Source organism: Xiphophorus hellerii, chromosome 10, assembly GCF_003331165.1.
Source record: "Xiphophorus hellerii strain 12219 chromosome 10, Xiphophorus_hellerii-4.1, whole genome shotgun sequence".
Lineage (NCBI taxonomy): Eukaryota > Metazoa > Chordata > Actinopteri > Cyprinodontiformes > Poeciliidae > Xiphophorus > Xiphophorus hellerii.
This window is the reverse complement of record NC_045681.1, coordinates 2,871,843-2,892,791: the sequence shown is the minus strand read 5'-3', so window position 1 is coordinate 2,892,791 and position 20,949 is coordinate 2,871,843. Positions and strand designations below refer to the sequence as shown.

The 20,949-nt window shown below is 36.0% G+C and overlaps 3 protein-coding genes and 1 long non-coding RNA gene across 8 annotated transcripts; 2 read left to right on the top strand and 2 right to left on the bottom strand.

Annotated features, from left to right (window-relative positions):
- Positions 1 to 576: 576 nt before the first annotated feature.
- LOC116727678 (troponin T, slow skeletal muscle) lies at positions 577 to 7,999 on the top strand. 2 transcript variants are annotated; one of them, XM_032575273.1, is made up of 13 exons: positions 577 to 977; positions 3,509 to 3,538; positions 3,629 to 3,642; positions 3,725 to 3,751; positions 4,644 to 4,659; positions 4,752 to 4,812; positions 4,890 to 5,006; positions 5,597 to 5,674; positions 5,753 to 5,866; positions 6,639 to 6,748; positions 6,864 to 6,954; positions 7,309 to 7,349; positions 7,826 to 7,999. In XM_032575273.1, exons 2-13 carry the CDS (start codon positions 3,516 to 3,518, stop codon positions 7,869 to 7,871), a joined length of 738 nt encoding a protein of 245 aa, XP_032431164.1. In that variant the 5' UTR covers positions 577 to 977; positions 3,509 to 3,515; the 3' UTR covers positions 7,872 to 7,999. The 2 variants fall into 2 exon arrangements, with proteins under 2 accessions (XP_032431164.1, XP_032431163.1); XM_032575272.1 differs by lacking the exons at positions 577 to 977; positions 3,509 to 3,538; positions 3,629 to 3,642; positions 3,725 to 3,751 and having other exon boundaries at positions 4,151 to 4,659.
- A 196-nt stretch (positions 8,000 to 8,195) lies between these two features.
- Positions 8,196 to 12,859, bottom strand: dnaaf3l (dynein axonemal assembly factor 3 like). Of its 3 annotated transcripts, XM_032575250.1 has the most exons (12): positions 12,780 to 12,859; positions 12,513 to 12,595; positions 11,762 to 11,868; positions 11,242 to 11,335; positions 11,016 to 11,170; positions 10,772 to 10,951; positions 10,151 to 10,273; positions 9,943 to 10,065; positions 9,520 to 9,658; positions 9,237 to 9,351; positions 9,071 to 9,145; positions 8,196 to 8,601 (listed from the first exon to the last, which is right to left on the bottom strand). In XM_032575250.1, the coding sequence occupies exons 2-12, from the start codon at positions 12,592 to 12,594 to the stop codon at positions 8,412 to 8,414; spliced, it is 1,383 nt and encodes a 460-aa protein (XP_032431141.1). In that variant the 5' UTR covers position 12,595; positions 12,780 to 12,859; the 3' UTR covers positions 8,196 to 8,411. The 3 variants fall into 3 exon arrangements, with proteins under 3 accessions (XP_032431141.1, XP_032431142.1, XP_032431140.1); XM_032575251.1 differs by lacking the exon at positions 12,513 to 12,595 and having other exon boundaries at positions 12,780 to 12,853; XM_032575249.1 differs by lacking the exon at positions 12,780 to 12,859 and having other exon boundaries at positions 12,513 to 12,682.
- On the top strand, positions 12,589 to 17,570 carry LOC116727690 (uncharacterized). Of its 2 annotated transcripts, none has more exons than XR_004340837.1 (3): positions 12,589 to 12,693; positions 15,306 to 15,500; positions 16,334 to 17,570. It is a non-coding gene; the product is annotated as an uncharacterized LOC116727690 (long non-coding RNA). The 2 variants fall into 2 exon arrangements; XR_004340838.1 differs by having other exon boundaries at positions 12,600 to 12,693; positions 15,302 to 15,500.
- On the bottom strand, positions 13,371 to 19,966 carry syt5b (synaptotagmin Vb). The gene is made up of 9 exons (XM_032575262.1): positions 19,620 to 19,966; positions 18,224 to 18,430; positions 16,407 to 16,585; positions 16,226 to 16,324; positions 15,222 to 15,389; positions 14,948 to 15,115; positions 14,515 to 14,629; positions 14,297 to 14,430; positions 13,371 to 14,068 (listed from the first exon to the last, which is right to left on the bottom strand). The coding sequence occupies exons 2-9, from the start codon at positions 18,423 to 18,425 to the stop codon at positions 13,859 to 13,861; spliced, it is 1,275 nt and encodes a 424-aa protein (XP_032431153.1). The 5' UTR covers positions 18,426 to 18,430; positions 19,620 to 19,966; the 3' UTR covers positions 13,371 to 13,858.
- Positions 19,967 to 20,949: the final 983 nt, after the last annotated feature.

Genomic DNA, 20,949 nt, shown 5'->3' with positions numbered 1-20,949 from the left:
TTGGTCAATTTAAAAAAATCTAAACAAATTTCCTACAATTGTGTTAAAGTTTTGTTTTAAAAGTAAAGTTGCATCTTGGCTCTAACCTACACTGCAAAAACACAAAAGCTTACCAGCTTTATTTGGTCTAATTCTACTGCAAATATCTGAGTTTTGTCTCGTTTCAAGTGGACTAACTCAAAAGTAACTTTTATAGGAGCTTGTTTAAGTCGATAATTGTTGAATATCGATTAAAATAAAGTGCTAATTGCACTGGCATATTATTTAACATATTATTTAACATAATTTCTCATAGCATGAGAAATTTATCTTGTGATAATTGGAAAAACATCTGTATTTTTAAAAATTATTTTAAGGAATTATTTCTTTAAAACAACATCCTATGTTTTAATGAAAATAAGTTACTGGTAATTTATTGTATTACTCAAGCCTAGGAAGATGTTAGCACTAGAAACTAGACTTAATACTTGGTGTTATGTTTTTGCAGTGTAGTTTTATTTGGTTGGTAAAAATGGCTCTCAGGTTGTAAAAGTTGCTGCCTCTTTCCCAGTTTTTTGTGTTTTCTCCTCCAGTCCCTCCAGACCTGAGCGGACAGCCAGCGTTCTGGCTGCAGCCTCTCCAGAGCGGCCGGCCGGTCTGAGCGCCGGCCACCTGTCTTCGTCTCTTATTACAGGAGTGAGGTCAGCCATCAACCCTTCTCTCATCATCCTGCATCTCATGCCTCCAAAAGCCACCAGTGATCCACATCCCAGCCAACCGTTTCCAAATTAAGGATCGGATTTACTCGCAGTTACAAATAGTTTTGTGAGGACAAACGATTGGATGTTTTCATGCGGCTGATTATTGGGAGGTGAGACCCAGAAGTGGGACGGAATAATTAGATTATCCACGACGTTCCCGGAGGATTTCGCTTTATAAACCCGCGTTTTCAACAGTTATTTACTCATCGCCGTCGGTGAACATCCGTTACCGTCCAGGTATGTCCTCTAATCACCTCCTGACTTTCTCCAGCTACGATGGTTTATTTTACAACTCTTCATTTTTAAGATGCAATCATTCTAACATAGCAAAACAATCAGAGTGTTTTAAAATCTGTATTCATGCATTGTTGTAATTGCAAAACCTGAACATCTTATAAAGTGTTTTTGGTCTAGTTTTTAGTTCAAGTATTTTAGTAAAATTTGAATAAGACAAAACTAAGTAACAAACTTTTCAGCAATAAATTAGAGCTTGTTTTAAGTCAGTAACTCCCTAATATTGATAAAAAAAGTTCTGATTATTTCATTGATAGTTGGTGCTTTTTCAGCAGCATTAAGGATTATTGAACACAAAACTAACTTACAAGTGACCTTTCAGCAAGATATGAGCTCATTTTAAATAAATGATTCCTTAATATTGATTTAAAAACATACTAGACCTGAGTGAAATCATCTGAAAGTGAAACTAGAATTTTTATCATCAATATTAAGGAATTATTTACTTAAAACAAGTTCATATTTAAAGTAATTTAAACTAACTTTTAAATTAGTTTTGTCTTATTTTAAGTGTATAAAATAAAAATGGTGAGTGAGGAAAATAAAACATAATATTTTGGGATGCATAAAGCTCGCTCTCACTAGGATGATCAATTGTAATTATTGTGATAAATGTTAATATTGTTGTTATGAGATCATCTTCAAATAATATATCTACAGTTGTTCACTCTCTCTAAGTCTAATAGACTTTATTTTGCAGAGAAGATTTGGGAAAATATTCCAAAAGTCCAAAATAAAACGCAACAACCAAAATTAGTAAAACAGAAATAAAAATAAACGTGTCTGTAAACAAAGTTGCCATTCAAAAAATTTCAGTCATCAGAATGGAAACATTTCATTTAGCTGATTAATTTCCTATTGTGAAAGGGTTAGCTGTCATTTTTTTATTATTAAAGTGAGCGTTGATGAATCTGAAATCAAGCATGGCGATGGTCAGACTGACGGGTTTATTTCTGGTGCCCTTGGACTCCCTGTCCGTCCGTCTGTCCTCTTTCAGACAGTTTAGTAACGATGCCATGAATTCCTCTCCAAATCCTCCCCTGGCTCTCGGCCCACGTCGCTGTTCAGATCCACAACCTCTGAGATGTTCACTGAAAATCTGACAACCAAAAGATCTGAAAGTCTGTTGATTTATTAAACGACAGACGGTCTCAGGGGACGAATGTCTGCCTTGGTTTTTTAATTTCTTTCAGTTTGACGAACTCTGATGAAGAAACAGTTTGTAGTCTAAGCTGCAGTTTGTTAAAGTTTCAGTTAATAGAGGCAGAGAATAGATGGGATGACAGCAGAGTGTTTAGGTATAAATAGCAACCAGCCAAAATGCTTAATGTCTCCATCCCAGATTCTTTCTTCCAAATCAAATTAAAAGGAGGACAGCTGGTCTCCGAGTCTTTCCCTGCAGGGTAACAACACGTCTCTGTCCTCTCGTCCCTCCAGCCTCGACTGATTGCATCCAGTTAAATACAGACGGCCTTTTTATTTTGTGTTTTTACATTTAATCAGACTAAACTTCCTATTTTCAGGTTTGGTAGGATTACCTAAATTATTTCAGTTTGCTAACTGCCAAAATAACAAGAAAGAATTTAACAATAATCTTTTAACTTTCTCAAAATTAAAAAGTTTACACATTTTTTTTATTTATATTTAGTATTTAGTTTACTTTTCTTAAAAAAACTTTCCAAACAAAATCAGGAAAGTAGTTACACCTAATCCAAAAGTTTTATTAGACCAACGGCCCAGGAATATTCATGTTGTCATTATTGTAATTTCCCCTCCCACAAATAAATCTCAGTTTATAACAATAAATCAAGCTGTGGGACCGTTAGAAAGCACACAAGAAATACATTCATCATTTGTTCATTACAAGTTCCCACAAAAAAGGAAATTTAAAAAATTCCTTTAATTAAAAAATTAATTCACAGGAAAAGGGTTTTTGTTGTAATGAGTCCGATGAACGGCACTGAAATGCACTTTTAACTTTCCTTGTAGATAAAGTTTCAATTCCTCCTGATAGAACTGGTTTATGAAATGAAATAAAATATATCAGGCTTACAAAGCGCTTTTTTAGTGTAGGTGAAATAATCTGCCAGTGAAACTAAAACTTTTTCATCCATATTAATAAATTATTGACTTAAGACAAGCTCCTATTTCTTGCTGAAAAATTACTTATAAGTTAATTTAGTCTTATTTTAAATGTACCGAGGTATTTGCACAATTAACTATAAATACACTCAGTAATATTTTGTGTTTTTGCAGTGAGCAGGATATTTACTAGAATCTGGAAAAACTGCAAATAACAATAGTGAAGAATCTAGAGTCTAGATTCTAGAGTCTAACATTACTGCTGCTGGGAGGAAGGATCTGTGTTGACGCGTCTTTGTGCACGTAGGACGCAGCAGTCTGTTACTGAAAGAGCTCTCAGCTTCTGAATGAAGCTTTTCTGCTGAATTTCATATTTAAGTTTTTCTCTCCAGAGTCGCCATGTCTTTTCCAGAAGAACATGGGTGAGCCAATCAAATCCAACGTTCAGTATTTATATCACTACAGTCTGTTTTTTTAAAGCTTGTCTGATATTATCTGTTCTTTGCCTCTAGAGGCCATCAGGAGGGTAAGAACATTCACTCATTTTTTAAATAAATGTACATTTTTTTCTCTCAGCTCTGTCTTACTGCTGCTGTGTTTTTCTGCAGATGATGAAGAGGAGCAGGGAGAGGAAGGTGAGCCTGTGAACAAATCAGAGGGTTATTATTAAACTTTATAATACAGGAAACTCTAGACTGTATTACAATGGAGAATTAGGGCCAGACGAAGAAAGTAAAAATAATATAAGAATAAAGTTGAAGTAATATGAGAATAAAGTCATAATAGTACAACTTTATTCTCCTATTATTTAGACTTCTGTATAACTTCATTTTTGTAATTTTATGCCTACTATATTTTCACATTTTATTACTTTTTTGTCCTTTTTTATGTTAAATTCTGTAAGGTGATCTTGAATGTTGAGAAAGGCACCAAGAATAAGAAGTATTATTATTAGTAGTAGTATTATTACAACTACATTCTCATAACATTTTAACTTTATTCGTGTAATACTATTACTTTTTTCATAATAATATGACATTGTTAAGTTTTTACTTTTATTTTTTCTCAGTGTGATTTTTTCTCAGTTACTTTTATTTTTGCATCTTAGGGCCAGTTTAGATAGAAAACAAGAGTAAATTGTTTTCAAAACACTCAGAAATTTTAATCTCAGAAATTTTCTAAAAAAAAAACAAGAAATATTCTGATCTCTGAAAGTTGAACATTTGCAAGGAAAAACTGAACATTTATGAAAAAACTCAGAAATGTTCTAGAAAAAAACAAGAAAATTTCTGAGCACCAAAAGTTTCAATATTTCCACTTTTGGAAATTGTCTGTTTCAAAAGGGCGAAAATGTTTGACTTTTTGATCTTGGAAATTTCCATGTTTTTTTGTTTAGATTAATCTCAAAATTTCAGATTTTTTTGGTTAAAATTTACAAATTTTTTTTTTTTTACTTAATGGCGAGTTTTATCAAAACAAACCCAACTCATTATTTCTGCTGCTGTTCTGGCGACCATGTTGAGGAAGAACGCCCCAGATACAAGTATGTTAAATGCTGTTCATTTTTACCTACAAATAACTAAAACATGAATATTTAATGCAAATATGTGTTAATATGTTGTAATATTTGCTCAGGCCAGTGGTCACACAACTCGCACCGCCAAAAATCCCAGAAGGAGAGAGAGTTGACTTTGACGTACGTTCCTTCAGCTATAAGTTATAAGAAAAGTGTCCAGATCAGTCATAAGTGACCCTTTGTGTTCCTGCTGTCAGGATATCCACAGGAAGAGGATGGAGAAGGATCTGCTGGAGCTGCAAACTCTGATCGATGTTCACTTTGAGCAGAGGAAGAAGGAGGAAGAGGAGCTGATTGGACTCAAAGACAGAATTGTAAAGTTCCTCTGTTTTAAGGATCCTGCAGGACTGCAGTATGGAAGAAGATTAGGGCCACTGAAAACAAAAAGATATAACTTTAAAAAAAATTTTTTTACTCAGAACTCCAACTTTAATCTCATAATTCATTTGTCATTTGTGAGAATTTGTCTTAAAATTTGTCTTAAAATTCTCACACTTTTCCTCAAAATTCTGACTTTTAATGTCAGAACTCAAACTTTTCTCAGAATTATGTATCTAATCTAAAAATTCAGACTTTTTTTGTCAGAATTTTGAACATTTTCTCAGAATCAGAATTGCTTAAATTGTTTGTGTACCATGAGGCAAATTTAAATCTGACTAATAAATTTGAGACGGTCTTTCCGTGTGGATAAATTGCAGGTTTACAAATCCTATAAAAAGAAAGAAAACAGTGGTGTAATTGTTTTCATATAATAACAGAAAAACTGACAAACACCTAAGGATAATTGGTTATTTATTTGGATTTTGACATAGATAGATACAGATTTGTAATTCTGAAAAAACATCCAGTTTTGTTGTATTTTTTCCGTCCTGCTCTGACTGCATTATTCTGCGTTTTAATGTAGGAGAGAAGGAGAGCAGAGAGAGCTGAGCAGCAGCGTGTGAGGGCTGAAAAAGAGCGAGACAGACAGACACGGATTGCAGTAAATTATTCTAAAATTACAGGTATCATTTTAAAAATCTGCTCTGTAGAGCACGCTGTTTCAGATTAACTCTTTCAGGAAGAACGACAGAGGAAAGAGGACGAGGAAGCGAAGAAGAGAGCGGACGATGAGGCCAAGAAGAAGAAAGTGCTCTCCAACATGGGCGCTCACTTTGGAGGATTCCTTGCAAAGGTCAGTGGGATTCTTTTTCTTTTTAGCAAACAAAAGTGAAACAGCACAACTACAGCTCTAATATTCAGAACAACATTCAATATTTATTGTCACAATTTATTGTCATTTTTATGATTATGGCTGTGAGACGACAAAAGCACAAAATCCAGTGTCTCAGAAAATCAAAAATATTGTGGAAAAGTAAAATATTGGAAACTCTTGATGTCACATCTTCATCAGCTAATTAACACAAAACAGGAAAATTTAGTGGAAGGAAAACGTTCACAGGAATATGTTTGGATATAGCACTCTGAACTTTTTTTTTTAGAAATGACCTTTTGTGACTGAGTGTGAAATGAATCTATATCATGAGTTTCACTTTCTGACGTGAGAGTTTTCCATCTTTTCCATCCATCCATCCATTTTCTAACACCCTTGTCCCTAGTGGGGTACGGAGGGGTGCTGGTGCCGATCTCCAGCTATCGTTCCGGGCGAGAGGCGGACAGACTGGACAGGTCGCCAGTCTGTCGCACAGTGTGCTTTTTTTTTTTCTCAAATATATTCATTTGTGTTCATAATATTTGTATATAAGTAACTTTAACAAGCTGTAGAAGGTGTAAAACCTAATTCTGGATATCTGACCACTCTTCTGATCAAAAATGGTAGCGAACATTTAAATAAGACTTGCTTTTTAGGCATAGTTCATGAACACTCAACCATTACAGAAACTTAATGTTAGCTTGATTAATCATCCCAGACCCAGTTTTGTAAGTAAAGATTGTATTTTCTGCAGGAAGAACAAAGAAGAGGCAAGAGACAAACAGCAAGAGAGATCAAGAAAAAGACTCTGGCAGAGAGACGGAAGCCACTGAGTATTGAGAGTCTGAAGGAGGACGGCCTCAGGTGATTCATTTACAGCATTTCGTTTTTACAGTTTGCACAAAGTGAGACTGGAAAATTCTGGAAATAATTTAAAAATGCAATCAGGTGGTTGTCAGCTCAACTCCGTGTGTTTCAGAGAGAGAGCCAAGGAGATGTGGGAATGGATCTATCAGCTGGAATCAGAGAAGTTTGACCTCACTGAGAAGATGAAGAAACAGAAATATGAAGTAAATCTTCATCTAAGCACTGCAAAAACACAAAATCTTACCAAGTATTTTTGGTCTAGTTTCTAGTGCAAATATCTTAGGACTTGAAATGAGACAAAACCAAATTAAAAGTAAATTTTCAGTGGATATAGAAGTTTGTTTTAAGTCAATAATTCCTTAATATTACTATTATTACACTCACAACTAGATATTTTTCCTGTGTTTCTAATAAGTTAGTTTTGTTAAGTGTATTTACATTAGAAACTAGACCAAAAATACTTTCTAAGGGTTTCTGTTTTTGCAGTGAGAAAATATAAAGTTTGTTTCTAAACAAATGATCTAACTTGTGACACTTGACTCCACTTTGTTTTTCAGATCAACGTCCTGCTGAACAGAATCCAACATGCTCAGAAATTGTGAGTCAGCCATCTTTGATTCATGCACAGCTTTTAGTTACTGCATCTTTGCAGACAGGCAGCGACATCACTAATATAGCAGAAAAATAGCAGAACTACATTTATTTTTAAAACCCTCACTGACAACTGATGGAGTGTGTTGTGTTAGACTCACTTTGCTAGAAAAAACACAAATCCTTACAAGTGACTTTTCAGCAAAAAATGACTTGTTTAAAGTGAAATACATAATCTGGTGAAGAACTAGTTATTTTTCATCAATATTAAGGAAAAAGAAACTATATCTTGAAAAGATATAGGAGATTTTCATCAAGCTCCTATATATTAATAAAAAGTAATTTGTAAGTTAGTTTTGTCTTATTTCAAGTGTTCTGAGATTTTTGCATTAGACCAAAAATACTTGGTAAGATTTTGTTTTTTGCATTGTTGTGAACAATATTCTGTTGTTGTTTACTGATGCTTCTCTTGTCTTATTGCAGTAAGAAAGGCCATGGGAAGGGGAAGGTTGGAGGCCGATGGAAGTGAAGTTTCCCACATGGAAACTCAGGAGAAGATTTTCCCCAGCTTGAGGATTTAGCTGTAGTCATTTTCTTGTGTTCAGCTTTTCAAGTTTAATTGCCCATTCAGTTAATAAAACACATGCTTCAATTAAACAGGTTTTTTTTTATACAAACTGAATTCACTACTGACATTTTCTGCAAATACATTAACAACAATAAACATGCAGTTTGTTTGAAAAAGTTCTGGATAGTTGAAAATCCACTGAGGCTGCTGAAAAATCAGATACCTCCAAAAAATGAACTTATTCTGCCATTTTGGAAGGAATTGGAATAAACATAACAATGAAAATTATCTAGAAAATGTATTTATTTCTTATTTATAACCTAAAATGAGCATGTCACATGTTAATATGAACAAAAGTTTTGAGAAAAAGAAGTAGACGTAAGAAAAATCTTATATAATCCTACTTCTTCTCTCAAAAAGCTCATTTAATAAAACATGAGAAAAACTTTATGTGGTTGCAGCAGAAACAGCTTTCAGATCTGTGCTGAAGAAAAACTGTCTTCACTTCTTCTGCTGAACGAAAACGGCGTGGACGCCATCACTGCAGCCATCACTGGCACCATCACTGGCGCCATCACTGGCACCATCACTGGCTCGCTCACACCAGGGTTCAAATCCTGCCTTTAGCGCCAAGTTTGCCACCGTCTCTGCAAAACCCGCTTCCTGCTCCTTGTTCAGGTCCAAAATGTACCTAAAAAGCACACACACACACACCCACCCACGCACACACACACAGTCGTGTTTTTATGTCCTGTGGAGACTTCACATTGATTTCCATTAATTTTCTGCAACCTAACCCTGTCTCTAACCCTAACCATCACACACTTAACCCCAACCAAAATCAAAAGTCAATTCACACCTTAGCCTTAAAACTAACCCCTAACCCAAAAACATAATTTCCCAAGAAAATGTCCCCACAAAGAGCAGTGGTCCCCACAACCCTGCATTGTAGACACACATAGGTCCCCATAATGATTTAAAAACCGAGTTCACACACACACACACACACACACAAACGCAACTTAAATACAAACACTGCAACCACACACAGTGTTAGTTAATAAGCAAAATGAAGCACCACTAGTACAGAGCCGCCACTGTACTCTTGGTGACAGTGCAGTTGCCATGGTAACAAGCCATGTTACTATAAAAGCCCTCACTTGGCCAGCTCCACGACAAGCACAGCGTCTGGTGCAGCAATCTGTCCCATCATGGGGTCCAACTGGTGGACGCAGCTTTACAAACAGAGACAGAAACCTGCTCAGCAGCCATATCCGTAGTTCAGGATGACACAAAATAAATATTCTGTTGTTTACTGATGCTTACCTGGCAGAGAAGTAAATAGAGTTGAAGTAGTGGCGATATTTCTGCTTCTGTGGCAGCTTTTGAAGAGAGTCTAAAGGCAGAAATGTGACAGAGACGCCGCTGAGGTGCATTAAATCTGAAGAGGAGTAAAAAAAAAAAATGTATTGAGTCGGTTTGCATTAATAAAACAAATGGAATAAAGAAGATAACTATATAAGATTATAAAACAATTCTTCTACATGTACATTCTGACATTTTCAGTTTCAGATATCTCTGTTTCATCAGTTATAATTTGACGTTTTACCATTAAGTGATTTTTGCTGACTCAATGTGGGCGCTTCCTCCGCCTCTGTGTCTGAATGAGAAGTAGTGAGATAGCGCCGCCTGCTGGACAGGCACCGGAACAACTCCTGCAGGTTTGCAAAAGAGATATCCTGGGCCGTCTGTGGAGGCGATAAGAGGGAAAGATGATAAATAAAAAAGACTGTTCTCTTCTTCATAATGTGAGCATATTTAATATGAACTGAAAGAAAATTATAAATGGTTTGCAAACTTTTATTAATTACATTTTAAAAATGTGAAACCACATTTCACTGCAATTATAACTGAGTTTGCTTTCAAATATGTATTTACTTCTTATTCCAATAAGAGAAATGAAAGCTTGTGAATGTTGCAAAGTGACAAAATGTGAAGTGTTTGGCAGGCAATAGTTGAAGCAATATTTTACATGGAGGTGTTGCCCATTCTGTGTTTTCAGCAGCTTCTTGTCGTCACTTTCAATACCAAAAGAAAGATAAGGGCTTGAAACGATGTCTCCCCAGTAGCCCTGAATGCCAACTTTGTCTCCTTTCTGCTGAGACAAAAACAAACTAAGACTTAGATTGTTTATTTAATTTCAGAGTTCTTTAGTTCACCAAAAACAAATATGCACGAACCTTATTAAAAACTCTTGTGGAGAGTAAAGTGGGGTTGGTTGTTTGGTAGATACCTTCCCTCATTTCGAAGGCCAAACCTTTTCCTCTCCACTGCACATACTGCTGTTTGCTGATGACCCCACACTGCTTAGAGAAAAACCAGGAAGAGTTCAACACTGTAAAAACACAAAATATTACCAAGTATTTCTAGTCTAGTTTCTTAGTATATTTGAAATACGACAATTAACTCACAAGTAACTTTACAGCAAGACACAGAAGCTTGTTTTAGTCAATAATTCCTTAATTTTGATGAAAAAATACTATTTAGATTGATAGATTGTTTCACTTATAACATGGGAAAGTTCCCCATGTTATAAGTGCTGCTAGTTATAAGTCCCATGCTGTAATATTAAGGAATTACTCATTTAAAACAAGCTCATATTTTTTGCTGAAAAGTTACTTGTAAGTTAATTAAGTCTTATTTCAAGTGTAATAAGATGTTTGCACAAGAAATATACTTGACAGGATTTTGTGTTTTTGCAGTGATGTAGGCAATCTCAACATTAAAATGGAGAAATAACCAGTTCTGTTTTCTTTTTCTTTTGGCAACTTAAACAATAAAGTGTAAAAATTCTCCATCACCCCTTTCTCATGCAGCTTCATGGTGAGGTCCCAGTCGAAACATCCCTTCTTGGAGTCGTAGCGGGTACCGAGATGCTGCCTGACCCGATAATCCCAGGCTTTGGACATGATGACCGGAGAAGAACCTGCAGGCTGGATCCACAGCTTGAGTATCCTGGCTAGCTCATCCCGCTCTTTAAACTGGGAAAACATTCAGTTTTAGTGGTTTTACTGGAAATAAGAGAAAAATAATTGCACAGTTCACCTTCAGGAGTGTTGTGTTCAGGCAGGTGTTTATGGGGTCCTCCATTATTTCAGTGACTGAGAGAATGAGTTGTGATGCGGCTCGCCGCAGCGTCTCTTCTGTCTGACTCCGGATTTCTGTGTTTCCAAAAAGCTCCAAGAAAACTTCAGTCTTCTCTGAAAACAAAACATTTTAGAGCAGCGTGGCTTTAATACAATGATAAACTCATCATCAAAGCAGCTCTGACCGTTAATTCCCATCTTTTCCTGTGGCATCAGCGTAACGTAGAGGAGCAGCAGCTGCCGAGCCACGACGTCCATGCTGCTTTCAATCACCCACATCTGCAGAACAGAGAACATGTGTGACTCCTGCTGCACAGATCTGTGCGGATATCTGTGTTTAATGCAGGAGCTTAAGGGAATAAACTGCAAAAACACAAACTCTTACCAAATATCCTTGTCTACTTTCTAGAGAAAATATTTTAGTTCACTTGAAATGAGACAAAACTAACTTGTAAGTAACTTTTCAGCAAGAAATAGGTACTTGTTTTAAGTAAATAAATAATTTCACTGGTAGATTACTTCACTTAAACATTTTGTTATAAGGAATTATTAAGTAATTATTGACTTAAAACAAGCTCCTATTTATTGCTGAAAAGTCACTTGTAACTTCCTTTTGTCTTATTTTAAATGCACTAAGATAGCTGCACGTGAAACTAGAACAAAATTACTTGGTAAGATTTTGTGTTTTTGCATTGAATGGCTCACATGAAGGTTTTCCTCGACTGGAGAATCTGCAATAGTCTTCAAAATATGTCTGGGATCCCCACTGCCAACCAGCAGCACATTCATTTCTCCATCAGATTTCACAGGGCCTGGATAAACAGCCAAAACACAAGTTTACCCATTATAAGATACTCATTTAACAATTATATTTCAAATTTTAGCATCTTAGGGGGTTCAACAATGTTAGCAACAGATTTAATTCAAAATAATGGTCAAGTTTGATGTAAATATATTATGAATTATTTATATTTGATATACTATGGTAATTTCTGCTTACTGCTACTGAAAACACAACATTTATAAATAGAATATTACATTAGATCAATCAAACCAAATTTGTAATTCAAAATATGGGCCTAATGGAAAGCAGGCCCATATTTCAATGTTAAATTAAAGTTTGTTGTTTTCAAATATTACTGTTCATATAAAGCAGTCGAAGAAACTTGTGTTTGTCAAAATTACAATCAACATCTATTACTAATATATTGTCTTACTCTATTTGTTATTTTTATTTTTTGTAATATCTTAACAAATATTTTTTCTGTTATTTTTACTATTAACTTTTATTTATGTAGCGCACTAAAGACCCTACGCTTGTTGATTTGGGACCCTTTATGAGGTGTAGAACCCCACATTGGGAACCACTCCACTACACAGCGCCCAGTAGAAAAATTACCCATAATTCTTTTCGTTTATTAAATAAAAATGTAAACAGCCTGACGCAGCTTCTCACCCAAGCTGAGCAGATTCCGGGCTGGACTGAAGCCCCACCAGGAGAACCAGCCCGCTCCTTCACACACCCGACCTGCGCTCATCCTAACAGAAACATGGGAACCATCAATCTTCCGCTGGGTTTCACGTCGACGCTGAAACATGGTAGCAACAGCCGAGACGTAACTTTGATCATGCTAACGGTATGTAGACTAAACAAGCTAACTGATGTAATATCGTTAGAGTCTTAAGTCTGGGAAAGGATTATAAAGTATTGGTAAGAACTCACCTCAGTAACAGATCTGGAACATCCGGGGAAATGTTTGAGTTCGGTTGCTAGGTAACGGTCTCCAATGCAGTGAGGCAACTGTGGAGCAAAATTGGTGTCAATTAACTTCCAACGTTTGTTAAAAAAATAATTAAAAAAACAAAGAAATGAAAGTGAAAATAATTTTGGAACAAAAAAGTGAATGTTTATTCAGTACTAAATATATATAGTATACATAATACATAAATACAATTCTAATCCTTTTTAATAAAAAAAAAAAAATTCAATTTCAGATTTTTTTATTTCAGTTTCAACAATTTTGTTCAGTTTCAAAAATATTTTTCAGTTTCAAATAATTATTATTTTTATTTATTTATTTATTTTTTAAGAACAAACTTTATGGCCCTAATTTAACTCCATGCAAATTGCTGGTAAGACGGCAACTCACTCTTAGGAAACTCCCTTAGACTAAATACAAGTAGTTATTACTTATTTTAATAGGTTAACACTTATTTTACACATACTTTAAGCTTACTAAATTTCCACTTAATAAACTGCAGAGCCCAAAGTCGTTACCGACCCAGCTGTATCTAAAAGTGAAGATAGCAACTGTACAACTGTCGAAAGATTTTTTTATTTTGATTTTAAAGGAGTCTTTTACACAAAAGCACAACATAATAAGCCAAAACGCCAGCAGGACTTCACATAAGACAAGAGTTCACAAACTATTCTTTTATATTGAAGGAATTTCACAGAACCTGCATATTTACATTCACGATTTATCAAATTTTCAAATTTAAATTTGGTTTATAAAGTGTGAGAGAAAGAGGAAAAGCAAAAACAAAATTGTTTGTATTGTACACAGGCACATCGAAATACAAAGTACAGACTAGTGACAGATAAACAAACTCTTATCTCTAGATTACGGGGTTCTGTAACGACTCGGGTCCAAATGTCCATAAAAGGAAAAAGTCTCGTTCAATCAAATTCTTCTGAGGAGACGGGCTCTCTTCAGAAACGACAGCGTCTTTATTCACTGGACTGTGAAACAGAACAAACAAACTGAGAAGATATTTCAGATTTGGATCAGAGTCCGGTTGTTAGCGAGGTTTGGCTTTGAGCGCATTGTCCACCTCCTCTTCAGGCAGCAGGGTGTGCCACTGCGCTACTGGGCGCCGAGGATTCGCCAGCATGTCTGACCAGTGGCGCAGGCCCACACCAGTCGCCCCATAACCCATGAAGGTCTTCCCTATGGGGTCGTTGCTCCCCAGCTTGTCATAGTCGTACACGGTGATGACAACCTGCACTTTCTGGAGAAAAACAAAACACAGCAAAATTATGAAATCACTTAATTACACTTTAAGATGAGTGACATTGCAAAAAAATAAACATTACAGGGCTGAACACAACATTTTGTGTTTTTGCAGTGAAACAATTAATCGGATTAATCGTGATTAGGGCTACAACTAAAGATTATCTTAGTAGTTGATTAATCTATTGCTTATTCTTTTGAATAATTGGCATCATTTGAAGCTCACCTGTATTTGTTCAAATGGGACCTCGAAGCTGAAGCTTTCGTTAAAGTAGGGATTGAGCGTGTTCTTCTTCACTGTCGTCTTCTTCTTCTTTATCCGCTTCCCGTTTTGTTGCAGAACGATCTTCACATATGGGTCTTTTGAAGACAACAAAAAGTATTCAGCATCTTCCTTCAATATGAGACAGAATATGGACCGAAGTCCCAGAGAGGTCTAGTTACCCGATAAACCACCAACGTCCATTTTTTTCAGATTTTTTGCCTCCATGATGTTCACCGTCAGTTTCCCAGCTGTTGGCACGTAGCGCAAAGAAATGCAAATGTCTCCCAATTTTTCCTGAAGACAGAAAAGTTGGTCAAAAATTTTGGAAAGTGGTTTTTAAAACAAGCAGCTTATTTATGAATTTTCTGACAAGTTAATAATTGCAGAGTCTAGTAGGTCTAAGCAGACTGTATAGAGTAGCACTTCCCCTCCCCCACTTGTTGCTGTGCACCTTGATCATTTCTACTATTCTTTAAATGACAGTTTTGGCCGTTTAAAGTTATTTTAAACCACATAAAACCTGTTTTAGTGCAGAATTTAAAGGAGCGTGACCAAACCCATGTATTAAGGTAACCCTGTTTTATACCTTTTGAATAAAAACTCTGAATTTACCTCTTCTTTCTCTCCACTCTCCAAGTCCCTCCATTGCTGCATTGGCTGGCCCAGATCAACACTGTTCATGGGAATCTTTATTTCGCCGATCATGTCGTGCTTGGAAAAACGATCAAAGTCGAAAACCTCCAGAATCAAAGTCTTTCCGCCCAACTCCGCGTAGGGAATCTAAAAAGAAACAACATTTATTGTTAAATGCAGGTGATTGTTTACGTTTTTTACATTATTAGCCACACAAATGTCAACAAAAACAAAACTGTTTGCGTTGAAGTACCTTAAAAATAAAAGTCTCGTTGAAAACAGGGCTCAGGTTTTTACGTTGGACTTTGGTCTCATACTTCTTCTTCTTGTCAGGCAGCAGGAAAACTTTAACGTAGGGGTCCGAGGTTCCTCCCATGTCCATGGCAGCGAGGTCCTGAGCCTGGAGGATCCCCACTATGAGCTTCAGCAGAAAGAAAAACGAATCAAACGTGACGTTACAGCTGAAAACTGGAAGTTATTCATGCATCTGTGAGTTCTGACAGATTAGGGATGCAAGTTATCGTTCAATGAGGTAATCTAAAGTTGATTGATCTTATCGATTGACTAGCAGATAATTAACAAATGTCCATTTTCCTTAAAAAAAGAAAAACCTGAGTTTTCTCTTATGTCAACCATTTTTCAGTAACAGAAAGGGCAATTTTTTTATTATATGCTAATTTTTAAAAAGCACATTGTATCAGGCCCATTGTAGACAGAAATAAAGGAGGAGTACATTTGCAAGTAAAAACTCAGAAATTTTGAGATCAATCTCAAAAATTGTCCAGAAAAAAAAGAAAAATTTTGAGCTGAAAATTTTTAACTTTTTAAAGTCGGAAATTTCCATGTTTTTTTGTTTGTTTGTTTGTTTGTTTGCTCAGAAATGTTCATTGTTTGTCTAGAAAATGTATGAGATTGATCTGAGTTTCTTGATTTTTTTATCTTGCATATTTTTGACTTTTGGAGCTCAGAAATTTCCATGTTTGGTCCAGAAAATGTATGAGATTGATCTCAAAGTTTCTTGTTGTTTTGGCAGAAATTTAATCCTCTTTTTCTTTCTATCTAGAACGACCCGAATACGCCGTCATAGGGATGCTACATCTGCCATCTTTATTTCTCTTTCAGCTGGCTCCACTTACGGCTGGCCAGTGGCGCCCTCTTGTGGATGGCGATCACACTACAACACTAAAAGAAGCTCTGATTCATCATTAGTTAATCGATTGGAACTCATTTGAATCTTTAATCTGTTTCTGGAGCTACCTGAGAATCTGTGAAGTTGTAATCCAAGGAGAACTCCAGTTTGCCCAACTTCTCCTGTTCTTTCTCTTCTTCCTCTCCGTCCTTTTTCACGTCGCCCTCCTGCAACAGGAAACGTTTCTCCATGATTCACCGTGGAACAGCAGACGAGGTGAGACTGGCTGCGGAGCGAAAAGCAACCCACCTTTTCTCCGGACTCCCCGTCTCCTTCCTTCTCCTTCCTGCGCCGACCTCCGGCCTTCCTCCCCCTCTCTTTCTTCGGCTTTTTCTTTTTCCCAAAACATTTTTTGAAAACGCAGAAGATGAAGCAGGCCACCAGAACCAGGACCAGAACAACGATGGCCGCCACTGCCCACACAGGAACTACAGAAGAGCGGCGAATTAGCTCCTGCCATTTGAGATTTTTAATCCCTTCAACTCTTTTAAATTAACCGCATTATTTCACGTTGGTTTTATTTGCTTCTGTCTCATCCGCAGGGATTTTCAGTGCAGCCACTTATCTGCAGACAGTTTGCTGAGTGTGTTTGGTCAGTAAACACTTTCTTCCCCACAATCAGATAATAACACTCCTGGAGCTGAGAGCAGACGAGTAAAAACATCATAATTATAAGTCATTCCTTTCCCACTGTAATCTTTAGCTTCACTGGATCATTTTGCTTTAACAGAACTGATTCCTGAACACATGAACACACAAACATCTCAAAGACTTGATGTTATTGAACGTATTGCACATTCTGTTCAGCTAAAAATGTAAATTTGATGCATTTCAATGGGATTTTGTCAAATAAACCAACACAAAGTGATAAATAAAAGTGAAATTCTGCTGTAAATATTACACAACTGCTTATAATTTTTGATAAATATCTACTACAGAACATCGGTTCTCATGTTTAAAGAACCATCGTTTTATTTCTGTTTTTAGACTTTAAAATAAAGATTTACGCAACATTTTTAGATACATTTCTTCTAAGGGATGTTGATATTTGTGGAAAATGCAAAGAAAAATTATTCATTTTATTTCCTCTTAAGTTTATTTATAATACTTTATGTCTGTACGCTCTGAACTTTATATTTTTCGTTTGGGCAAAATTTAAATCAGCTTCAGATTTTGGATTCAGAAAACATACAAAGTTGTGGCAGATCTATTCAGTCTAATTCTATGCTTTTTTAAATTTATTTTACATTATATTTAGAAATCTTAATTGCACTTTCTGAACCATTTGGAAGAAGGTTGGTCACAGTTGTCTTTAGATGTTTCAGTTTCTTTACTACATATTTTATATTGGCTGTTCTATTCTTAATTGAACTGACTGAACAAATTAAAGTTGTTTTTACATGTTTGACCAAACATGTGAAGCTGTTGGTGTGTGTAGGTGGGCTCTACTGGTGCAGAGTGATCAAATTAATTTGTAATTCAGTCCATTTATGTCTGCGTTTAAAAAAAAAAAAATGTTTTAAGTCAATTCAGCACCATTTAATCTGATTGGTACTAAATCTCAGATATCAGTATTGGTATCAGAAGTGATAGAAAGTGGATCGGTGCATCGGTAGTTGAAAGAAGGTTTGTTTTACATGTTTGACAAAACAGCTTATTGAAATCAGCTTATTGTTTTTGTCACTTTCTTTCTTTATTTTACATTGGCTGTTCTACTTCCTAATAGCACTGAATGAATGAATTAAAGATCTGATGTTTTTACAGTTATTGGTGTATTTAAGTGTGATATACTGCAGCGTTATCAGATACATTTGTTATTGTTATATATCATGTTTAAAAAAAAAGAAACATTTTAAGTCCGTTCAGATGTTTTTCTGTATCGGATTGCTGCCAGCCGATACTAAACCTCAGGTATCGGTATCAGAAGTGAAAAAAGTGTATTGGTGCTTCCATACTTGCAACTGACAAAAGGTGCAAAAGTTCAAATAGTATGAATACTTTTCGTTTTGTTTGTGAAACAATCATTCGGATCGGTTTATTTCATCCTGGTTCTGCCGGCGCCTTACTTGGCAGGTGACTCAGCTCGTTCATGAACTTCTCCTTCATGTGGTCGTACTCGTGTGCGGGGTGATGTTCTGGATGCGTGTGTTCATGGTGGTGTTCCGGATGGTTGTGCTCGTGACGGGCCGGTTCCGTCGATTCCTCAGATTCGGGTTCGGACGGCTCCGCGGCCCTCCGGAGCCGGAGCCCGCCGCTGCCCAGCCTCATGCCAGCTGTGGGAACGGCAGAGCGGGTCAGTGTCTGCGTAGTTGGCCCGTTCAGCGAGCCGCGACACGTTTCTGCATGTCTGCTGTGTAATCCCTCTGATCATGTGTTGCAGGACAGAGTAGGAGCATGGGACATCGCTTAAGCCAGATGCTCAACATGGCTGACCTTAATCCCTCTGTTACTCGCGTTCTCGTCTTCTGCGGCCCTTAACCCGCGCGTTCACTCCCACTCCCACCCCAGCCTCTTTTTTCCTGCCATCATGCTCTCTGCCTGGCTGGATTAAACTCTGCCACGGAAATATTAATCCAAAATCTCAGATTCTCAAAGCTGCAACAAATTGAAGTTGGTCCCATCTCTTGGTTTTTCTCACATTTATTCCCTATTCAACTTATTGATTATTAAATCATTTTCAAGGCCTGTAAGTTGACTAAAACGAACTTAGAGTCTTAAAAAACATTTGATTTTTTATTAATTTTGATGAGTATGTTGAACTATTTTTAATTTAACCAGAACTTGATTAGATAACTGCAGTTTATTCAACATAATTCAGAAGGAAAAAAAAGGGTCATTTTTATGTGATTTTCATAATGAATGATGATAATAATAACTGTATTGCAAGAAGGATGCATAGTCCAATGTAACAAATAATAATAAAAAAAACAACTAAGTAAACCAAACAAAATAAATACATAAGGTATTAAACATAGCAAAAAGTTGGGTTATAAATCTAAAGACGGACTTGTGAATATATTGGCATTTTACATAGATATACATTAAAAGAATTAAAAATAAACTAAAAATAATACAAAAATACGATGGATGGATGGATGGATGGATGGATGGATGGATGGATGGATGGATGGATGGATGGATGGATGGATCTAGTAATGATTCATAGAATAATAAACAAAACCAAACATCAGTAAATAGATAAACTGTAAAGCTGATCTGATAAATCCGAAGGCAGAATAAATTTTTCATCTATCAGAACCGTTCTGAATTTTTTTCTGCAAATAATCAATAAACAAAAACAAAACACATTTGCATCTCTGATAATAAAACAGCTGATAATTTTGTTCCAGTATCGGATATTCTTGGATTTATGTGAAATTTTCTCTTAAAAAAGAAAATGACTTCCCCTCCCTGAACTCTGTAAGTAAAATATGAAGAAACTTAATTTAACATTCTTCCTACCTGCTGATGGTTTCTCTTTATTTCCTGCTGGTGTAAAATAATTGCGTTGTCTTGTAGTTTGAAATGTTTTGTTCGGACGATGATCAGAGCTGCAGCGCGTCGCCGTCTCCGCCTGGCAGGCTTCCTGAAACCGTTCCCATCAAAGCTCTGACAAATGACCAGAGCAGCGTTATCGTTTAATCCCCCCAACCCTCCTCTGATATCAGAACGCTGACGACACATCTGTTGCTTTTCTGTTGGGCAGAAACCAGCAGTGTGTTGTTGTCCTGCTACTGCTCTGTTTTAAACCGGACAAAGAGAATCAATTTGGGAATTTGTTCTATTCAGGTGGAGAAGTTAGTGTTGTGTTCATGTCAGCAGTGTGTGATAATCATCAGATTGTGTGGAGCATCTAGTCTGTCACTAATCCCTCAGCATAGCTGTTAATCTACAAACAACTTTGACTGAGTGGCCATTCTGCTGCTGCTGCTCTCACACTTCATTTGATTTTTTTCAGCAGAAAGGCTGAAAAAAAAATAAATAAAATGAAACATTTTATTTGTGTAGAGAAACTCAGACAATTTACAGGAATCAGATAAAACAAAAAAGGAAATAAAATAAGAAACTGAACATAAAATAACGTTTTTTTTGCCAAACATGTTTTTTGTCATTTTGACCCAAAGTTTCTGGTTTGGTCTCATAAATAAGGTTTCATTTTAGTTGGAAGAACTTTTTTATGGTCAGTACTATATATTTGTTTTGTTTGTAATTTTACTTGATTCCTGTAAAAGTGTCAGTTTCTAGAAAAGTGCTACACAAAATTATTTCAAACTTACTGCATGTCATAGCAGATAAAAGGCTGTTAGTAACTAGTTACTTTTACATGTTTAATTACTCCAGGCTTTTAAGTATCACTACTTGAATAAAAGTTCTGGATCTTTTACCCACTGAAACATTTTAAACACTGAAATCTGCACGGTTAAAATGTTTGAAGTTATATTGGGGAAAAAAACTGTTAAGTTGAAAGCAATTCTGCCTAAAACTATTTTGTACTCAATTTCTTTGAAATGCCAGAATTTGCAAACCTTTCCAGGTGTTTAAATTCAGTTTCTCTGTACTGTGGTGTTCTGTTGTTTGTCATGGTTATGAATCACAACATGGTTATGAAATGGCATTTCTCATCTGTAAACATGAGCAAATCTGGACACTACAGTCTCTATAAATGGCAGTTATGAACACCAAGCTAAACATGCAGCAATTAAGTATTTAAAGGTGTGAACATTTATTCCAACAGGTCGTATCAGGTTAACTGATCAGGATGTTTTCTTTTCAAAACCTCAGACCTGCATTT